Below are 22,597 nucleotides of genomic sequence, written 5' to 3'. Positions count from 1 at the left end.
ATTTTACAACGATAACAAACTCCCAAAAATTTAGGTTGGTTTGATAAAACTTTCTAAAGGAATATGTGACGAATCGAAATGTAAAAGTAATTTTGAGTGTTTTGTTTTAAAATTATATTTTAGAGCTTTTACTTTTTTTATTGTTTTTATTTTTATGCTAAAAAGCAAAAAGCTCTCTAAAAGAGCATGGCGCAACTAAGATTTTAGACATGGGATAAATTTCTAAAAACATATTAATATACAGACACATTGCTTCTCTTTAGGGCCATAATAGATCACTGAAATAAAATAACCATTATTTTATTTGGAAGGAGCCAATTATTAGAAATAACTATTCTCATAATAATAATTATTCATTTAGGAAGATGAATACATATTCTTTTGAAAAATGAGAGGAAGATACATCTCTAAAGAAATACATAACCATTTATTAAATAAATAAATAAATTGGATTTTCAAAAAAGAAAGACCATTTTTTTAATTTATTTTCTTTTAAACTTAAAAAAAAATGGAAACGTTGCGGCCACCCATAACAGAACCCGAGGGTGGCTGCACCACCTTCGATGCATTTGGCGGTGACCAAAGCCAACCCCGAGCATCGTTGGGGTGGCTGCGACCTCCCTCAATGCTTATCAAGCCCAATAGCATAGGAGGTGGCCACACCACTTTGGGTTTGGAAAATTCATCGTATTAATTTTATTTTTTTTATGAAGAAAATAATAGTCAACTGAAAAATAATTTTTGTTTTATGCATAGTAAATTTTCAGAAAATGATTTCCGCTTTTTAAAAGCACATCATTTTTCCTAGACGGCACGTATTCGACCATCTTTTAAATGATGCAATCGACCTTCACGTTCAAGCAGTCAACCACCACCGAAATCTAGGCAGTGCCGAAATCCGACAACGTCCAGTCACTGTCTATGAATTCTGACCACCAGAATGGCTGGATTCCGGCACAAATGGCCATATTTCGACCACCTTCGTCGAAATCCGGCCAACCCAAATTCCAACGAAACTGTTCGGATTCATGCCTTTATCATCGGAATTCGATAACAATAGCCGGAATCCTGCTGGTCAGTAATGGAATCTCGTCACCGATGATTTTTATATTATTTTATATTAATATTTCTATGTTGTGAATACAAATTGATTTTTATAAGTTAATATAATTGAATGAAAATATAAAAAATATTTGTGATTTTCCGTATGCATTAAACACCAAATTTTTTTTTTGGTGAAAAATATTTTCCTGAAAAATGACTTCCCTCTATGTTCCATTCCTTTTCTTTATAATTTTGTTTTTGTTTTTTAATCCAATAAAATTTTATCTTACCCCGAAAAAACATTAAAGAATTAGACCGCCCCGACAAGCGGACCGAAAGCAAGGGCAAAAATGTAAAATAATGCCACGGAACAAATAGATTCTAGTACCATTATAAATAGAAAGCCGTGGAAGTTGCCTACGTCCATGAGGACCGCCCTCGCAGGAGTTACAGTAACTATAAATACGGATTTTTGGACTCTCTCACACTCTGTATACGACTTCAACGGCTCTCGCCTTTTATTTTCACTCGCACTCTTTCTCTCGCACACAGAGACAGAGACACACGCATAGCTCGGGGTTCAAATGAGAATCTGGAGCTGGAGCAGGGCAATGGGCCTTCTTCTAGGGTTTCTCGCTTCGGTTTCGTTGTTCCAGGCAATAACTCTGCTCACGCTGTTCATTCTCGATTTCCTTTTTTCCTTCCCTTTCTGTTCGTTTCCTTCCTTTTTGTCTGAACTTTTTCTCCGATTTTTGCTTCGTTCTTTTTCCTTTCCCTTTTCTTCTTTTTTTTTTTTTGCTTGGTTTGCGAGGAAATGACAGAGGACCAAACGCCATGCCTTTTCTTGCTCTCTTTCTTTCTTTTCTCGGTAACCAAAAGGAGTTTTAACTTTGCAGTAACTTGAAATTGAGTTTCGGGATGGCACGCGTTACGTGTAACTTAAAAAATTGTAGATATGGAAGGGAATGGATCGCTCTCTTCGATTAATTTCGCTGAATTTGAGTATTATATATGTGCAGGTCTTAGTCACCTTATCTGTAGTGAGCGCAGAGAGGTCCGATGCGCGGTTTCTTTTGACGTCCAGTGCCACATCAGGGTGAGCTTTATATATATACTTGTATATATTTTGCTTCGTTGCAAACTGTATGCTATGCATTACAAACAATGATTGGAATTAGCACATAAAAAATTGCCATGCCGTAATGCCCTGCTTCTGTATTGTATATACTCTGTTGTGGTTTAGAATTTCTGACAATATCTTTGCTAAATTTTCTGGTAGAACTTGATTTTATTTAAGAAGTTGAGAATTTTTAATTTTTTATGTTGTTTAGGGGAAAGCATTCTGAAGACTATTGTGCGATGTATGACATTTGTGGAAAACGTACGGATGGAAAAGTTTTGAACTGTCCTTTCGGTTACCCTGCTATGAAGGTTTTGTTCGCATTGTCTATTGCTGTCTCTGTTTTAGCTCTCGACTAATTGAGCTAGACACCTTGTACTTTACTATCCTTATAATTGTCTTGTATATGTTTCGGTTTGCTGTCAAACGTATGTAGTGTTGTTGGGTTAGTGGGTTGATCCCTGTTTCGGAAACAGGGTAGGAACCAGTCTACCTTGCTTCTGGTTCTGTTAGTTTCAAGGTTTTTTGTTTTTAAGCTGTGAACGCTTTAGTTACCTGAAACGTATTGTTATGCTTACCAGCCGGACGAGTTGCTTTCATCAAAGATCCAAAGTTTATGTCCAACAATTACTGGCAATGTTTGTTGTACAGAAGCTCAATTTGACACGTTAAGGACACAAGTCCAGCAAGTAAGATTTTTATTGAACTCTATGATTTATATCCTGTCTCATTATTTGATATCTATTTCTTGTTACTTTGGCTGAGATTGGCTGTTCCTTCTTTAGTCCAGCGTCATATGGTATTACATATGATAATTCATATTTCTTACTTGTTTGAAAAGCTTGTTGTAAATGCATATTTCTATTTTTTGTCTTCATAGCAATTTCTACACCGAGGACAGTCTTGGTTTACTGTTACAAATGCTCTGTATATTTACTGATTTTCATTAATTGTTTGGGACTTCAGTGCGAGCCCTTCTGAGTTTCAAAGCTATTTCGATGTCTTTGTTCACCTTGTTCCTTCTTTACAAGCTTTCCAGCTCCCACAGTATAATATTATTATATATAATCTTAATATTAATACTTTCTTGCAGGCAATTCCTTTTCTTGTAGGTTGTCCAGCATGCTTGAGAAACTTTTTAAACCTGTTCTGTGAGCTTACCTGCTCTCCGAATCAGAGTGTATTTATCAATGTGACTTCTGTTTCCAAGGTCAGGAATTCCCACTTATTCTTCCTGGTCACAATTGCAGAGAGGTCTTCATGTTGTCATTCTGTTGTGCCCCTTATCATGCAATATTATCTGTTGGATACAAGTTGGTGTTGCTAGAGCGAATTAGACTAAAGCTTTGGTTATTGTTTGATGAGGCAATTGTATATATATATATATATATGTCTCATTGGAGACAGACATAATTGTGTATGTAAAATAGTAACTTTATTTATGTAAACTTATTCTTTTTCAGGTTAATAACAATTTGACCGTGGATGGGATTGATTTTTTTATAACTGATGGTTTTGGTGAAGGGTTATACGACTCTTGCAAAGATGTAAAGTTTGGTACCATGAATTCTCGAGCTTTAGAATTTATTGGTGCTGGTGCTCAAAACTTTAAAGGTAATCTGATCCCTTTGAAATTGAAACCTAAAGCTTTCTCACTCTCTCTCACTCACTCACTCACTCACTCACTTATATGTACATATATATGCGATGGTTTTACGTTGTGATGGGGAATAACGAATAGCCAATAAGATGTCTATCCTATAAATTATGTTTATGAATATGAACTTTTAAAGGGTATCCATGTACTTGATTATTTGAGAATAGATTAGCGGTTATTTGTAAAACCCCCATCTTTGGAAGGAATTGATTTTCCGAAAACTTTCTTTTGGATTGGAAATTTACACAACTTCCTTAACGAGTTTTGGAAGTGGATGGTCAATTAGTCGTGATTTCCTTTATCACTTTGACATCCTTCACTTCCATAGAGTAAGCATAGTCTAGTAAGGCGCTTTCCATTCAGCTTTACCATTAGTAGGAAAGGCACTACTCTAGTCTCTATGATTGAGAAAGAGCTCAGAATTGCTGACATGAAAGACCTGGTTGATAACTTCAGTCTTCAGTGGATATGTGGTTCCATAGCTCTCTAAAGTTACCTTATAAGGAGTGGCTTGTCATCTTTAGTGTCTCTTTTTAAATGTTACGGAATGAGATATTCTTTGGTTAGAGAGTTGCATATGAAATACGGCTAAAAATGGGAGAGTACAGATGTAGTAAATGAAATTCTTTATCTGATTATAAAATTATGGACCTTAAAAAGTCTGTATGAGTGGTTGGAATGTGATCATGTCAGGAGAAATGACATTGTAAAAGAGTGTAATTGGGACTTATCTGATCAATGATTTCTAAGGTTTATGTAATTGCTTAAAATATAAAGCGACAATTTTGATTTTTGGAGTACAATGTGGGGTGAGGAAGAAAGAGACAATTTTGAATCCTTGGTTTATGAGCCCTCAATGACTAGGAAAAGATTGGCCTCATTTGATAACAGTCTTGAAAACACGTTACCAAAAACTCACTTTTCTGATAGCTCTTTTGTCTTCTTCTTCTTCTTCTTCTTTTTTTCCCCCTTGAAGTGATTGCTCAAAAATAATTTGATGGAAACTCCCCACAGTTTTCTAATGTGTGGGATTTTAAGAAGAAACTGGAATATCTTTGATTCGTTATGCATGTATAGGAGCAACATAGACAAATAAGACTCCTTCCTTCCTTTCCTTATTTATCTGTTTATTTGTTCATCACTTAATGGTAAGGTAGAATGTTTTTGGTCTTTGTGGTGCTAAGTGCTTTTATATCTATAAGTTGCAGTGCTCATGCTGTAACTTTTGTTGCAGAGTGGTTTGCTTTTATTGGAAGACGGGCAGGGTTAGATGTGCCGGGTTCACCATATGCCATTAGATTCCATTCAGATGTTACTGAGTCATCTGGAATGAAACCTATGAATGTTTCTACTTACTCATGTGGTGATATTTCATTGGGCTGTTCATGTGGTGATTGCCCTTCATCTCCAGTCTGCTCTAATACAGCTCCTCCTGCTTCACATAAAAGGGGAACTTGTTTGGTGAGAATTGGGTCTCTTAAGGTGAGAGAACATATTGTACTCTAGTTTAGCAGTTGCTGTAATTTATATGTTCATTCCAACGCAAATACTCATAAGCACTTTTAGCTGTGTGACTTTAACATAGATGGCTTTGCTAACATGGTTTCATTGTTTGCCAACTGCAGGCCAAATGTATTGACTTTGCTTTAGCAATCCTGTATATCATATTGGTTTCTATGTTTTTAGGATGGGGTTTATTTCATCGTGCAAGAGAAAGGAAGCCACATCCTAGAACAAAACATTTCTTGAATGTCACAAATGGTGGTCAACTCCATTCTGTTAACAGGCAAAAGGATGAGAACCTCCCCATGCAGGTGCATACTGATTTACCACCAATTCCCAGTGATTTAACCATTATCCTCATTATAGTAATCAAATCTAAATATTCAACTTGAGTGCAAGTCTCATTGGTCACTAGCTTTGGCTAGAAAGGAAAAGTAAATAAATTCAATGGCCATTATTCGAAAATTTAGACTCGGTAATTTAGAGTTATAGTAGGTGGCTCCAGTGCATTTCAGAAATGTTTTAGTTGTGGTATTGCTGCTGTATCATTTTTAATTTAATTCTTTCCTTCCCCATTTTGCTGTTCCTCAGTGTCTCCAGCTGTGCCTTTTGACTATAATTTTCCATATGGGATTTCCTTTTTATGAAATATATATTTTCTACAATTGATAGGGGAAGCTTATCATGGTCTCTACCTATAATTCTTCTAGTGTCCTTGATGTTGCCTCATGTGGATCTTATGAATTATTTAAGTCGTAATTGAACTCAATATAGCTTTGCATAGCGTGGGGGGGAGGGGGAAGGGGGTGGTAAGGAAACAAAGGATGCTGAAGTTACCAGCCACTCCGTGCTCATGTATCTGATTTTTTACTCTTCTTTTTCTGATTTTTTTTTTGTCTGGTTTTGAAGAATCACTTCGTCAGGAACCAAAATATGTTTTTTTTTTTATTCCTCAGCTATTCTCATTAATTGGCACATGCATCGACTCTGAAATATTTATACTAATATTATTCCAAAATTTTCCATTGCCTCCAAAAAAAAGTTATACTCTATTTATTTTAATGTTACTTTCTGTTCCTTCCTTTTGTTGGCTAATCTTATCACAAGTTTCTTTTATTATCAGATGCTTGAAGATGCTCCACAAATTAGTAAGGGGATCCAACTTTCAGTTGTGCAAGGATACATGTCAAACTTTTTCAGGTCACTGCCATGGCAACTAAGGCTAATTTTGGTATAGGCAGAATGAATTTTGACATTGTGTATATAAATTTTGACATTGTGTATATATTGTCATGTGCAGGAAATATGGAACATGGGTTGCAAGAAATCCAACCTTAGTTTTGTGTTCGTCGTTGGCTATGGTTCTTTTACTTTGTTTGGGTCTAATCCGTTTCAAGGTGGAGACACGGCCTGAGAAGGTATGATTTGTGAACAGACTCTGTTTCGCTTTTCTTTCTAATGCTTTGTTGAAGGCCCTATTGTGAACTCCAATCATTCTCAAATTTACTTGAATTTGCCACATGGTATTAAGTCTTCATGTTTTCTCATCATTGCACTTTTCTTTGTGGAGGAATCCAATCTTGGTTGGCTCCTGTAAGAGCGCTCTTCAAACTTATTCATGACATGGCCAGGATCATATTGGATTTGGTACAAAAATACTTTGTGTAATACTAAGGCCAGTCATCTCATTTAAGAAGCATAGGGAGAGTTCCTGAACTTTTTTTTTTTTGACAAGTAAAGTATATTCAAAAGGCGCAAAGGGGAGCAACCCATGGTACACATGATGTATACAAGAGAGAGTTCCTGGACTTTAAAACATTTCATGGTCTTTTATTCTGAACTATTTCCTGGAATAGAGCAAAGGTTTTTGTGCCACTATTAATGAGAATTTTAAATAAAGTTTGTAGAAAGAATTCAGAAACTTTGATGAACTACTGGGAATGTGTGTCAAGATACTAATGCAAATTTGGGAGTCATGATTGACAAATTTTCAACAACAAAAAATGCGAATCAGATAAAAAATGTTTGGGGGAAATATTGTCCTAAGAGAGAGTAGATTATATTTTAGTTAGAAGCCACTATCAATGTGTTATATTCCAATTTCTGTTGGTTTCACAAGGCTTCCCAGTTCTGTACTTTCAATTCTTAGTATCTTTCTGTTACTACTTATTTGTGATGCCTATGTGTGTCAACTTTGGTTTATGCACTGTTTCAGCTATGGGTAGGGCCTGGGAGTAAAGCTGCAGAGGAGAAACAATTTTTCGACACGCACCTAGCTCCCTTTTACAGAATTGAACAGGTTCTACTTCATTCTAGTTTTTTATTGTTTATTTATTTGTCACCTTATCTAGTTTCTTGTCATACTTTCATTTGGTCTAGAAGCTAATAGGTTTATGAGGTTAACACTGCCTTTACGGCCTTAAGGAGATCCAAATACAGTCTTTATCGGTACTATTAATGGATGTTGCCCTTGAATTGTTTTTGGTGTATAGGTTAGAGTCTTGTTTGAGTAGAATTCAGCACAGCAAATCTATTTTATTATTTTATTTTTTAGTTGTAGTATTTTATTTATTTATTATTATGTTTGAGTGCATTTACTTATCAAAAAAAAAAAATGTTTGAGTGCATAAACACCAATACACCTATGCTCTTGTTTATTTCCTTTCGTGCATTGAAGAATAATCCTATACAACAAAACTTTTGCGAATTTTAAGGTCCTCTTTGGGTGGGGGTTGGGATTGTGATTGTCAACTGGTGTGATATCTATGGTTTTTAAAGGGTCCTTCTCTCACAATGCATTTTGACCGTACTGATTGCAATATTTTTATCAAGGTTCTGTATGAAATGGTAATTTAATTGTGCTAAAATGCAATGAAGTTGAAAACAGGGCTCACCTTTTTTAATTTCTGAGACAACACCACAGTGAGAGGATTTGTAGTAATTATTTAAGTTTTGAAGAGCTAACAATGCTTGGTATTTTGTTTCCAGCTCATATTAGCAACAATTCCAAATGCGGTGGATGGTAAAATACCAAGTATTGTGACAGATGACAACATTAAGTTACTGTTTGAAATACAAAAGAAGGTACCTATTCTGGTATTGCGTTTTAGATATAACTTGATAATGTGACTTGCATTGGATTCCTCTATCTTCTATTTTTTTACTTTTTTTTTTTAAAAAAAAAAAAAAAAAAAATCTGAATACTCATATTTTTCAGGTCGATGGACTTCGTGCAAATTATTCAGGATCAATGATAAGTCTCAGTGATATTTGTATGAAGCCACTGGACCAAGACTGTGCTACTCAAAGTGTTCTACAGGTAAAATTGGTGGTCTGTATTTGGGTGGTGCACATAGTAGAATGTAGTGATGGAACTTGTAAAACTTTTTTTCTTTTTTCTTTTCATGACATGCAATTAACATGTCCACGCCCTGTGCCTTTTTAGGGGGCTTTAAAGGAACTCTTATATGAGTAAATTGAAGACGGGATACTGTAATAAATAGCCTATGCTTCTTCTATGCTTATATCTATGTCCAAGTCCAAAGGACCAACCTAGAAGCATATTATATTTTTATTTTTTTGCTTTTTTCCGGGGCTTCTAGACACAGCGGCAACATTCTATGTAGAACTTATCAAAAAAAACTTGAATTGACATTGGCAAGAGCTAATATTTCTTTTTTCTTTTTTTCTTTTTTTTTTTTCTTTTTTTCTTTTTCTTTTTCTTTTTTTTTTTAAATTTGAAATATAAAGCAGCCATTTCAAATGTGTGGTTGTTAGGCATGCATATCTGATATGGCCCGTTTTGTTCTCTTTTTATTGTGTAATTATAACATATCTCTATTTTACAACCTGTTATTTCATCTTGCTAAGAATTTCAACTGTTTAATGAATTGTCTTTGTTGAAGTGCTATTTTTTTCTTTCTTTCTTTTGATAAGTATATTTGAATTCATGAGATTAACATGTTTTTTCTAACTCTTTTCTCTTTTTTATGACAGTATTTTAAAATGGGTCTTGACAATTATGATGATTTTGGGGGAGTTGAACACCTGAAGTATTGTTTTGAGGTATGTATTGGTCATTTCATCTTCATGTTATTTAAAGCTAGAGAGCTTGTCTCTTCGGTTTTATCTGTTTGCATGCCTAGAATTTTTTGATCAGTTTTTTCTACCAATTTGATTTGGGCTTTCACTTCCAAAATCAGCTACCAGAGACAATGCAATTTTCAGGCACAATTTTCATTTAGTTTGGAGAGTTCCATTATATATTTGCTTGTATAGATTGATATTGAGTGGCAAACTATTGGATACTTAGTATTGGCGTGGCATTTGTTACATATAACAGGCACATAATGGATTGGATACTGGTACAGTTGTTTCCAACCCGACTGTTCATATTTGACATCTAATGCTCAACTAATATTAGGTGAAATGTATGTCGAAAAATCTGATTTTTTTTCTTGCAGAATTTCCTTCTGAAATTGTATTGACATTTATGTTTGATGTCAAAAGTAATTTATATACATTACCTCCGCCCCATACTATTTGTCCACTATTCTAGTTTAGGATGTCCCAAAATAAATGGACACAATCTTATAACTTTCCTAACTCATTATTTACTTTGAAAAGTGAACGCCCGTTTTTGTTTGATTTATTTGAGTTTAAATTAAAAAGTAATTTCTAAGAATTGGTAAATTTTTATTTCAAAAACCATTCATTGACATTCTGTCCTTAAAAAGTTGGATCTTTTTAGGAGGACAAACAATATAGGATGGAGTGTCTAATCATTTATGATATTCGTGAGTTTGGATAGTGCTTAATGTGTAATAGACCAACCTCATGTATTACTGTGCTTATAGATATCCTTTTGTTTCTTTTCTCCTACTTTCTTGATCTATTTTTTTTTAACATTACCAGAGGACTCTTAAGAGACTCTTGATCGCTAGCCATGATGAAAAATTATTTAGCCTCTATGTCTAGACTTGATAACTTTTTCCTTTTCCAAGTTTTGACACTTTGTAATTCTCCTCTTTCAGCATTATTCCTCTGCAGACAAATGTATGAGTGCATTTAAGGCTCCTCTAGATCCAAGCACTGCATTAGGAGGTTTCCCTGGGAACAATTATTCTGAGGTAATCTATTCATCCCTTTGAAGTTGAAACTTAATTTGATTATTGAAGAATGACCCTAGAGTGATATTTCCATGACAGGCTTCTGCATTTATGGTAACTTATCCTGTAAACAATGCTATTGATAAAGAAGTTAATGTAACTCAAAGGGCAGTGGCTTGGGAGAAGGCTTTTATTCAGTTAGTGAAGGTTTTTTTCTTAGTACTTTTGTCCTTTCAGTGGTTGTTTCTTACTTGTGTGCATTGTTATTTTCTTATGCACTACTCTTCAAGTATCAAAAAAAAGAAAAAAAAGAAAAGAAAAGAGTATTAGACTTGTCTGCAATGCTTTCACTACAAGAAAAACACACATTATGTGGAAGGTTACATCAAGTATGTTGCATTATGCCATTCTGCTTAGCCTGAGAATTTTGTTAATGATAGTGTTATTGTCTATATGGTCTTTGTTTACATTCCAGGTGATTCTTACTGTATACAATTTTTCACATGGCTAAGCATGTTATCCATTAGTATATAATTGTCCTTTCTTGTCTCTAGTTAAAAAGCATAAGCCATTTGAACAGGTCATTGCTTCTTCTTCTTCTTCTTCTTCTTCTTCTTTTTATTTTTTATTTTTTTTTTATTTTTTATGATTTATGAGGTGCAAGAAAGTGGATCAAAGTCATCTTCAATATGAAGCTAGAATATCCACCTAAAAGTCATGCTTATTTGGGTTTAATTATTTTAACTTATTTTCAAGACAATATAAATATGGCCTCTAGTAATTGTAGCAACAAAGCTTGGATCACATATTAGATATGAAGGTGGGGGACCTAGCCCAGTTCTGCATTCTAAATGTAAACATCCCAACTTTTGCATTGCAACAAGAAATGAGTCAAGATTATAGGGAACTCCATTATAGCCTATGATAAAAACATCTGGCCCTAAATGGTGGAAAAGGATTAATCCAGCTGACCCAAGTCATTGGGATAGAGTGTTATACCATCTTGATGACCTGCTTTAGGAAGCAGGGTTGCTTATTCTGAACTGCTCATATGATATGATTGTATATGTATTCATGCATTTAGCATTACTAATTTGTTGGTGAGTTAAGAACTAATTTGTTGGTGAGTTAAGTATGACAGCTCCTTTTTTCTGAATTTTCTCTTGATCTCTTCTATTTCTTCACTTTTTCGTGACAGGATGAATTGTTGCCAATGGTGCAATCTAAAAATTTGACTCTTTCTTTTTCATCGGAAAGCTCCATTGAGGAAGAATTGAAAAGAGAAAGTACTGCAGATGCCATTACTATATTGGTGGGGTTTTCTTTCCCCCTCTTTTCATAAAAGATTTTTTTTTTGTTGAAGTAACTTTCATAATATTTCTGAACTCATTTATAATGAACTCTTGATTGTATAGTCCTGTACCTGAGCTATTTCTCTCCTGTTATCTGTAAATTTTATTTTTCTATTAAGTTTATAATTTTTTGTCCATATTTGCTACCTATTTTGTTGCAGATAAGTTATCTTGTGATGTTTGCTTACATTTCTCTTACTTTGGGCGATACTCCGTGTTTGTCTTCTTTTTACATTTCATCCAAGGTATGCTCTGTTCCATAGTTTCAATCTTCTTTTATCTTGATGGACCTATTTTCTATTATAGAGCCATGCTCTTCAGTCTTTCGAATGCTAAATTTTCTATATAGGAAAACTTACTTATTGTATAATTGATATTATATGATGGCTGGATTCCAGGTATTGCTTGGTCTTTCTGGAGTAATGCTTGTCATGTTCTCTGTTCTTGGATCAGTTGGATTTTTTAGTGCTATTGGAGTAAAATCTACGCTGATCATTATGGAAGTCATTCCATTTCTTGTTCTAGCTGTAAGTACGGGACACTTATATCTTCTCCATTAATGTGTTTCTCCTACTGATGTTGTCATTGCCATGTTCTTGACTGGAAGGTTACACATTCAATCCTGTTTTCGTGTACTTAATCTCTATATTGGGAATGTCACATGTTAATTGGAATATGTTTTCTTCATTAATTATCTGCATATCACGTGGTTAACTGATTGTCCTGCTGTATCTATAAAAGCAATCTTTGGGCCATTCTTGTTATAGTTTATGAAGATCAATCAATGATTGGTCTATCAATGGTGATGCACTCAACCATTCCTCTGCCACTGCTTTGTTCAACATCATATCTTTATATGGCTGGTCTTTTGTCATATCAGGTTGGGGTAGATAATATGTGCATACTGGTACATGCTGTTAAGCGGCAACCATTAGAGTTGCCTTTAGAAGGACGGATAAGTAATGCTCTTGTGGAAGTTGGACCATCCATAACCCTAGCAAGTCTCTCGGAGGTTTTAGCTTTTGCAGTTGGAAGTTTTATTCCTATGCCAGCTTGCCGCGTGTTCTCCATGTTTGCAGGTTAAAATTGTCCATGCATCCCAATATTTACCTGTGAAATAGTTTTTATATTTTTATTAGGTCATTATCTTTTATCTTTGGCAATTGTTTAAATTCCATTTGCACATTCTTTTGCAGCATTGGCCGTTTTTCTGGACTTCCTTCTGCAAGTTACTGCTTTTGTTGCTTTAATAGTTTTTGACTTTCTCCGAGCCGAGGACAAGAGGGTTGATTGCTTTCCTTGTATAAAAGTTTCTTCACCACGTGCAGACTCTGATAAAGGTCTCCTTTACTTTTATTGTTTATGATCAATTGATGCATTGTCCTGATGCCTCGTATGATTGTACATTGCGATATATGATTTTTTTCTTCATTTTTTTCCTTTCTTCGTGTGCACAAATCTAATTGAAGGCTATCTTATGGAAGCTTAGGTATTAGTCAGAGAAAACCTGGACTGCTGGTTCGATATATGAAGGTAATTTTCCATGGAAGTCATGTCTACATTTAAAAATTGTGTACTCAATTTGGTTCTCTGCAAAATAACCGCTATTATCTTAATGATTCAAGTAACTTTGGACTTGCATGTATGATTCGGAGATAATGGTACCACTCATTAAAGAAATATGTAGGATTGAAAGGATTAGAAAATAGGAGAGAATGGGAATATTCAGTGGTACTTGAACAATGTCAAGTGCAATATCAAAAATATTATTCTAACCTGATTTGGCTATTATCACTTGTGCGATTATATGGATGGCCTAAAGCATATTTGGCAACTAGTTGCAATCTGAAGACAGTTTTATTTCAATGACTGGGACTGAAGAGGAAAGTTGAATGTCACAGATGATTAACCTCCCCCCCCGCCAAAAAAAAGAAGCTCCAAATGCATATTATGTGTAAATAATCTTGCAGAGTGCAACCAAAGCAAAAAAAACTAATGGGGGTACACATGCGTATTGTGCCATAAAAGCTCCAAACGGCTTTTCTGGTACTGTGAACAAGCAACATGATTGTGGATATAACATTGATTTGATTATGCAACCCTGTGCTTGGATCATTTGATATGAATATGTCTGCAGCATATGGAATATAGTTAGTTGTATAGTTTAGTAGATTTGTCAAGATACTTGAGCGTAAGCCAAAACTCTATGCATGCCTGGTTGATCATTCAATGTGCATTTTTCATTTAGAGCATTCACAACATCTATCCTAAAGCTGCTTCCCTTCTCTAAATATAAGGAAAATTTTGAAAAAACCACTTGCAGCAGCTTCCCTATCCATTATTTTAACATAAAATGTTTCTATTTCCTCCCTCTTCTCTTTGCCTTTCATTAGGGATTGTGTTGAGATTTTGTAAAAAATGTGAAGGGTACGTAGGAAACTTGTATTTTGTAAAGAAAGAATATTTAATTGGTACAAGGAAAGATAAGAGAAGCTATTGTGTAGTGTATTTGAATAAGGAAACAAAAAGCAATTTTGTTCCCTATATTTATGAAAAATCAAAAGGTAGCTGCCGTGAATGCTCTTAATATGTTCCTTATATTGCTCAATGTATTTGCATTTCAAAGTAATTTATTGTGTATCTTAGAGATAATGTAATTTTGCAGCGGTTAAACCTCTTACAATCCTTGTGTAGATTGTTCCTAACGTCTCGATACTACTTGTGTCTCGGCCAGTATTCCTGATAGCATTCATGTTGAACCATCCTGGGTTTCCAGAAGTTTATAACTTTCCCATGCTGTACAAGAAATAATTTTATGAAGAGTAGAAGTCACTGTTAAATCGTACTGTAAAATGCATAATGTATCTTCTCTGGAAGTTATGGCAAGGGCGTGCCGCTTTTTGAGTAGCATGCTAAGTATTACTTGTAGTCTTGGTTACTATAATAAACATTATTCCTATTCCTATTAACTTGGGAATTTGTTCATACTTCAAAAAAGAAAAAGGACCATTTTTTCATGGTGATTTTAATTTCTTTTTCCTGGCAACAATCTGTGTTTCTTTGCTTACCTAATTTCTAATGTAGTTGACTGTCAATTTGCATTCCAGGAAATCCACGCACCCATCCTCAGTCTTTGGGGAGTCAAAATAGTTGTCATTTCTGTCTTTCTTGGATGGGCATTGGCTAGCATTGTGAGTTGTTATGATCTTTTTTCCCCCCCCTAAGTCTTCTGACATTATTGTCAATATATCTGCTTGTGCCTCCTACGCATCTCAGATTAAAGTTCTTTCTTTTTAAATCTCATAGGCATTATGCACTAGGATTGAACCTGGTTTGGAACAAAAGATTGTTCTTCCCCGAGACTCCTATCTTCAGGTTTAACTACCTGACTTCATTACATATATGTTTCGAGAAGAACTATTTATTTGGTATGCTAAGGCTCCATTTCAATTTTCTACAGGGGTATTTTAATAATGTTTCAGAGTATCTCAGAATTGGACCACCCCTATACTTTGTTGCAAAGAACTATAACTATAGGTATCTTAGTGTCATTATATTCCCTTTCTAATCATGCCAATTTTGGTTTTTTACAATTTGATCTTGAGACCTTTATTTGCTGGTGTGATTTGATGAAGCTTTGATCATGATACTGCTGGAATTTTAACCTTACTTTCACCACTGTGTCTTTGTGAGAGCCAAGGAAAGAGGGGATGGGGGATGAACCTTGATTTTGATCCATGTTTGTCACTATGTTAAGACTACATTACTGATGTTTACTCTTCTCCTCAGCTCAGAATCAAGACATACAAACCAGTTATGCTCCATCAGCCAATGTGATTCAGACTCCCTTTTAAATGAGGTAAAACCTTCTTAATTTGATATAGAAATTCTCAAGCACTATTTGATCTGCATACTAGATGCCTCCCATGCATCCAGCTCATTCGCTTTTCAAAATTTTACTTAGTGAGGCTGTTTGCTTGGTTCAATGGGTTCTTATTTGCACTCTTTTACATGCCTCCTTTTTCTTTGCCCTTTTTATGCATAACTCCACATATACATTAAAGTTAAGGTCTCTTCAAAAAAATTTCAGTGGTTTGTTAGAGGTTAATTAATAGAGTAGCTTTAGTTTCTTCAAAGATTTGGATATTCTCTAGAATTAATGGCAAATTAGTTGGCTATATATCGTAAACCATTGGGTACATGTAGGAATCTTTTATGTGATTGCCAAAATTTATACCTAACCTTTAGTTTGGGAAACAATTGATTGAAGTAAAGTTCAGTTATAATATACTCTCTTAGTCCCATGTTGAAGAAAAGTCTTAGGTTATAAGGGGACATCAATTTTTGCATTGTTTTTTAAATAAAAGCTATCAATTTGCAAATTACTCTCCTTCAAAAAAAATTAAAACAGACAAAAAAGAGGTATTGACTTTTCTAATATGGTAAAGGATAAGTTAGAAACAAAAAAAAAAAAAAAAAAAAAAAAAAAACTGTGTCCATTGCTTTTCAAAATGGAAAAATTTCTAAATGGAATAATAGACAAGGCATATGGGGGATTGAAGCATATATATTTTTTCATCTAGTTAGTTATTTCATATCATATAATTGTTGACTACGTTGAACTCATGGGGTAGAAAAATACACATTTCATAGCCTTTTTTAGAACAAATATAAAGGGCTTATTGTATGAGATAATACTTTTCAGTGCAGTTATGTTTAACTAAATATAAAGGGATTGATGTATTGTTGTTCAATGTTGTTCTTACAACCCGCACTATTAATTTTGTAGAAAACATTCATATCCATGTGACTCGTTTGTAAAGAGTGAGATGACTAGTTTGGTTTGTTAGTTTTTTGCTCCTTATTTATCTTTGGTTGTCCCCTTAAAGTGTATTCTCTTTAATATGACTTATCTGTCTTTTTGCTTCTGTAGATTGCAAGAGCATCCTTAATACCAGAATCAACATACATCGCTAAGCCAGCTGCTTCATGGCTTGATGATTTTCTTGTGTGGATGTCTCCAGAGGCATTTGGGTGCTGTCGGAAGTTCACAAATGAGAGTTATTGCCCTCCTGATGATCAGGTCATTCTTAAAGTTTTTACTTCTTTTTCTAACATCAATGCGGAATGCTGGTGCTATGTTTTGCCTAAGTAGGTTCATTTCCATAATAATTATGTTCCTTTTTTTCTTTTTCAATTATGATCATTCTTTTCAGTCATATATTCTGTTTTCTTGTTAGCATAATTTATCGGCTTAATGACTGTTGTAGATCAGGTTCATTCATATCTGTGACATTAGACTTTCTTGCGCAGTCTGCACAGAGGTACTGGAATTTGTACTAAAAAGGATTGAAGTTATATAAAGGGCTTGGGTCAAAATGAATTCTCAAAACAGTAGAATTTCTTTCAACTTTGAAACAATGAAATGACCTTTTTCTATTATTAAGGGTGATGAGACCTCCATTTTTGAATTTGAGTAACAGGGTATCTCTTTTATCCACTATCATGTTTACCTATGCATGACCCCATCATAGTAAGAATATAACAATGATCACGCTGTAAGATCACGCTTTTCCTGTAAATTCCTTGACTTAGCTATTATTATTAAATTTATTCGGTGTTGCTACTGCACATTTCATTGAATTTACTAAAGTTAGTTTTTTCTGTTCCAGCCACCTTGCTGCTCTTCAAGTGAAGGTATTTGTGGCCTGGATGGAGTATGCAAAGACTGTACCACGGTAACTTACACCATGTAGATTAAATAAATATCTTTAGAATGAATCTCAAGTCCAATGCTTTGTAGCATTATTCAATTTTGTTTTTCAAGTTATAAATTGAGATGTCTTAATTACTAACCACTTTGGAGCTGTTCAGTGCTTCCGTCACTCAGATTTGCATAATGATCGTCCATCTACTGTGCAATTCATGGAGAAACTTCCATGGTTCCTGAATGCTCTACCCTCTGCTGATTGTGCTAAAGGTGGCCATGGGGCTTACACTAGTAGTGTGGAACTGAACGGTGGGTAGGATTGAATATTTCTTTTTCTATGATTTATTCTTTTTAAAGAAATTAACACCTGTAAATTTAGACATTTAATGATTTATTTATTGAGCCCATAATGCGAAATTTGGTATTAAATTAATTAATCACAAATGATCAGGATATGAGACTGGTGTTATCCAAGCATCGTCATTCCGTACGTATCATACACCCCTCAACAAGCAGGTATGACAGTGCCTATCATCATGAGAGTTTGACTGTTATTTGTTATCTTTCTTATCTTGCGTTGAGAACCCGTACTTTGGTATATTTCAGATTGACTATGTTAATTCAATGAGGGCTGCTCGAGATTTCAGTTCAAAGGTTTCTGATTCTTTGAAGGTAATATTTCTGTGCCATCTCTCACAATTCTTTCACTATAATATTCCTTCTACTGGAAAGTAATTCTGAAAAAAGGCTTCTCAGTTAGATATTTATATTTTCTTGTGCCATTGTTGTGTGGAAATGATTCATAAAAAAAATAATTGTTGTGTGAAAGTTATCAACATATTTGTAACATCCCGGTCCCATACTGGGAAGATAATTACAAGCCTACATAGAGTGGGTGGATGATAAAGATAGACATGAGTGTTAAGTCCCACATTGCTTAGTTATTAAGTGAAACTGAGTTTTATAAGAAATTCTAGGGAAGCTCCAAATTGACTAGTCATTTTTTAGTAATAGTGCAGATGTGGCTAACGTTTTTCTATATGTTGTTATAAATGGTATCAGAACCACCTAATAACATTAGGCCATGTGGTACTGAAACACCGACGTGGCGTTGACAAGGACGTCAAGAGTTTAAGACGAAGAGTTTGTAAATTCCCGGTCCCATATTGGAAAGATGGGGAGAAGCCCACATAGAGTGAGTGGTTTACAAAGATACTCATGAGTGCTAAGTCTCACATTGCCTAGTTACTAGGTGGAACTAAGCTTTATAAAGAATTTTAGAGAAGCTCCAAATTGACTAGTCCTTTGGGGTGATAACTTAGATGTGGCTAGCGTTTTTCATTGTGTCGTTACAATATTATTATTAGTAGAACACTGAGATAGTTGGTCACTTCTAGCTCTAAAGTAAATTAGATTATCATAAACATTTCATGCGAGCTCCCTTTCTCTTGCAACAAGAAAACAATTTTTACAGAATACGTTGTGTACTGGTAATTTTACAATCTGGAATCTGATTCTGAACCGCTTCTCAATACGTGATACACTGACATTTCCTTTTTGGTGCAGATTGAGATCTTTCCGTATTCAGTGTTTTATATGTTTTTTGAGCAATACCTTGACATATGGAGGACAGCACTAATCAACCTTGCTATAGCCATTGGTCAGTTAACTTGAGAACTCTGTCACTGAAAGACTGACTTGCGTTTAATGTTTTAGGACAGCATTGATCCTAGACACCTGACTGTGATCTTTGTTCTATGCTACTAAGTTTAGCATTTCAATGGTCTCGTTTTTTTTTCCCCCACCCCCTCTTTTTGGACAAAAGACTTGGTTCCACAGCTAGAAGTTTCGACATGCCATTGCCTGCTACAACATTACTGCCATAATAACCTTGTTCTTTCCTTTTTGCGCGTGTGCGGGCACATGTTTGTTTTTTGTTTTGCGGTTTGGTTGTTGACAAGAAATGAAACATCATCTTTAATAGTGATTAACTTCCTCTTCTTTTTTTTTTTCTTTTTTTTTTTTGTGGATTTGTATGTCTATTTCACTATAATTTTGGTGCTTGATGGAAGATGTTGTATTGCAGGCTATGACATCATTCTTTCCTCATCATGTAAATTTTACATGTAGAATACTGATTTAATGTCTTGGTCTTGAAGTTAAAAAGCACAAGCATGAGGTTTGAAATCATACAAAATTTATTGCTGACTCTGTGATCCCTGACTTTAAACAATATCAAGTGATCAGAGATAGATTAGCTTTGGGATGAGATTGTGAAGAGAATGCTATTTAGTGATTGTTTGTGTTAACTTACCAAAAAGAAGACTATTAGCCTATATAGTTTGATTTTCGTTACATAAAATTTTGGAGGTTACAGTAAATTTTATAATAATCTAGTATAGCTGTGCATGGTCCGACTCATAGTTATTTTAACTTCTTACAATAATTAATTAGATCTCTTTGATGTTGTAACAGGTGCAGTGTTTGTTGTTTGTTTAATTATCACATGCAGGTTGGTATTGATATTTCCACCAATTAATTTAGATAATAGCCTTTCGAATTTTTGCTTATTGACAGTAATATTTTATCTTTCTGAAATAACTGAGATCTCGTTCCTCATTCTTTGATTCTTAATTGTAGTTTTTGGAATTCAGCAATTATTTTTCTGGTGTTGGCAATGATTGTCGTAGATCTCATGGTAATTTCTTCCTGGATAGTTATCAAATTTTGTCATTTAGAATGGTGATGTTAATTATGCTTAATTAATTTATAATCAACCCAATTTGTTGATCTCAGGGTGTGATGGCAATTCTGGATATCCAATTGAATGCTGTCTCCGTTGTTAACCTTATTATGTCAGTCGGCATTGCTGTTGAGTTTTGTGTGCATATGACACATGCTTTCTCGGTCAGTATCGCTCTGTTTTTCACTCTATTCTCTGCTTGGAGAAGGCACTTCTCATTGCTTCTTGATGGACTTTTGCAAACTCAAAAATTGCCATGTGTTATGATGCAAATAGTTGGGATCATGACTTAGTTGACTTTTGATATGGTGACAATTATATTCTTTGAACATTGAAAATGAATAGTTATGAAAAGGTGTGTGCCAACAGAAACTTTCAACTTTCAACTTTTTAATGCTTTTCATAATTGTAAAAAAAAGATTAGTTTGTTTTGAGAGTTATCACTAGTCAGTTGCTGATGGCTTCCCTTTTGAATATTGAGACATTTTGTTTTTTTGGCTTTACAGTTTTTCAGTAGTGCCATGTACAGACATTCCTTCTGTTAGTCTATTCTTATGTATTTCTTGAACAGGTAAGCAGTGGAGATAAGGAACAACGCACAAAGGAGGCTCTGGGTACAATGGGGGCATCTGTCTTCAGGTATAATTTTTTTTATTTAATGGCAGATCCCTGAGAAATTTGTTCTACTTTTTGACACATAAATGGACGGTTATACTTTCTTAAAAAACTGTAGTTGCATAGATGAATTCAGCTTCTCATTGCACGGTCTAAAACTTATATTTTGTGGTTAACCTTTAAACCATGGTTTATCAAATAAATGACATTTGAGATCCAATGTAATCGGTGTCCTCTTGGCCCTGTTGCAAAATATGTGTTGTCCGGGCTTACCTGTCAAAAGCATAAAGTTTTCAGTCAATTTGAAGCGACAATAACTAGTTCACATGTCTTTTGACCTAATTTTGCAGTGGAATCACGCTGACAAAGCTAGTTGGGGTGATTGTTCTTTGTTTCTCAAGGACAGAAGTTTTTGTGGTATTAATCCCTCTAAATTTTAGTTTCATGGGCCAATACTTTCCGGTGCCTTTAATATATTCTCTGCTTATGTTTTGCAGGTTTATTACTTCCAAATGTACCTTGCATTGGTCCTTCTTGGTTTCTTGCATGGACTTGTGTTCTTACCAGTAAGTCCATAATATTTCCCTTAAAAAAAAAAAAAAAAAAAAAACAGTATCCCAGAGCATTGAAGTACGATAATTGTTTCCATTGATACGCCCTCCTAGAGAAATGATAGTACCCATGTCTGTTCGTGGCTTCTATGTTCGCAGGTATTTTTGAGCATGTTTGGTCCACCTTCTAGGTGTGTTCTTGTGGAGCAGCTAGAAAATCATCCATCTCCTCCATCACAGCTATAGGAAGTCAATTTTGTGTAGGTTAATTTTCTTCTCTTTTATACTGAAATTGCATGTATTATTAGCGCGAGAAAATATTTGAATAGCTTCCAACATGTAGTATATAACGTTCTACTGATTAGGAAAAAGAAAAGGAAAGGAAAAAAGAAAAGTTTACCTTCCTTTACATCTCTGTTCAATAATGTTGACCCATATTAAGAGAGCATCAATAACTTCCGTTTGGATTCTGGTCCATCAAGGTTGATTGTCTCCCTTCTGTATGGCTAATACTGGGTGACAGGCAATGACCCAGACTGCCATTAGAATACTTTTGATGTACAATTAAGACGAAAAGAAGAGGGGTTTTTTTTTTTTTTTTATGCAAAAGATAGTATGTACAATAAAGAATTTTTTATTTCTAAAGTCTAAACTGAGGAACTGAGGAAGTTCTTCTAACTCAGTTTATAAGATTGTCATTTGTTCCTTAAGCTTGCTTTTTTAATTGTATTAAAATAGTCGGGAAAAAAATCTATTAAAAAAGCATGTACTTGTCACATTATTAAAAAAAGTGTTTACGTGTGACAACAATTTTATAGATTGGATTAAAGAAATTTTTTCTAACCAAGTTTAGAGGGGAAGTCTGTCCAGGCCTGATTACTTTCTGCTACTATAAATAAGTGGTTTTAATCAGCAACCTACTTTCAATATGTTTAAAAAAGTAGACGCACATTCCAATTCCTGGACCGTTTAATTTTATTCGGAGATGCAAAACTTTATTGATGAAACAGCTAATCCTCATATTCTATTCAAGATCTCCTCCACTTGCCTGTCGAGCGAAGGACGCGGAAATTGCGGAATATCGGTAAAAGTTCCACCTTTGTTAGCAAATCGCATTCGTCTTAGAGCTCAAATCATGTCCGCGTGGGCCACTCTTCAAATATGTGTCAGCATAATTTTATGTTCTTTGTAAAA

General features: G+C 34.6%; 1 protein-coding gene across 1 annotated transcript; it reads left to right on the top strand.

Moving 5' to 3' along the window:
• The first annotated feature begins 1,475 nt into the window (after positions 1 to 1,475).
• Positions 1,476 to 22,048, top strand: LOC133870706 (uncharacterized). Its single transcript, XM_062307898.1, has 39 exons — positions 1,476 to 1,700; positions 2,064 to 2,140; positions 2,376 to 2,475; positions 2,746 to 2,853; positions 3,258 to 3,374; positions 3,628 to 3,778; positions 5,056 to 5,303; positions 5,447 to 5,635; positions 6,448 to 6,524; positions 6,625 to 6,742; positions 7,540 to 7,623; positions 8,313 to 8,408; positions 8,542 to 8,643; positions 9,321 to 9,389; positions 10,358 to 10,453; positions 10,532 to 10,639; positions 11,631 to 11,744; positions 11,946 to 12,029; positions 12,183 to 12,311; positions 12,665 to 12,863; positions 12,981 to 13,124; positions 13,274 to 13,317; positions 14,892 to 14,975; positions 15,091 to 15,159; positions 15,245 to 15,321; positions 15,574 to 15,643; positions 16,718 to 16,867; positions 17,457 to 17,522; positions 17,659 to 17,803; positions 17,946 to 18,010; positions 18,101 to 18,166; positions 19,061 to 19,154; positions 19,970 to 20,006; positions 20,135 to 20,192; positions 20,291 to 20,401; positions 20,809 to 20,876; positions 21,203 to 21,269; positions 21,350 to 21,418; positions 21,563 to 22,048. Exons 1-39 carry the CDS (start codon positions 1,629 to 1,631, stop codon positions 21,647 to 21,649), a joined length of 3,909 nt encoding a protein of 1,302 aa, XP_062163882.1. The 5' UTR covers positions 1,476 to 1,628; the 3' UTR covers positions 21,650 to 22,048.
• The last annotated feature ends 549 nt before the right edge of the window (positions 22,049 to 22,597 follow it).

This window comes from Alnus glutinosa, chromosome 6 (genome assembly GCF_958979055.1).
Source record: "Alnus glutinosa chromosome 6, dhAlnGlut1.1, whole genome shotgun sequence".
Classification (NCBI taxonomy): Eukaryota; Viridiplantae; Streptophyta; class Magnoliopsida; order Fagales; family Betulaceae; genus Alnus; species Alnus glutinosa.
The sequence above is the reverse complement of the archived record's forward strand: the minus strand, read 5'-3'. Positions and strand labels throughout refer to the sequence as shown.

What these genes read in the sequence shown, in the direction of transcription:
- LOC133870706 (XM_062307898.1), top strand. Translation starts at nt 1,629, where the DNA reads ATGAGAATCTGGAGCTGGAGCAGGGCAATGGGCCTTCTTCTAGGGTTT. An exon ending in ATTGCCCTCCTGATGATCAG is followed by an intron (nt 16,868 to 17,456) that starts GTCATTCTTAAA and finishes TTTCTGTTCCAG; the next exon opens with CCACCTTGCTGCTCTTCAAG. An exon ending in CAAGGACAGAAGTTTTTGTG is followed by an intron (nt 21,270 to 21,349) that starts GTATTAATCCCT and finishes TATGTTTTGCAG; the next exon opens with GTTTATTACTTCCAAATGTA.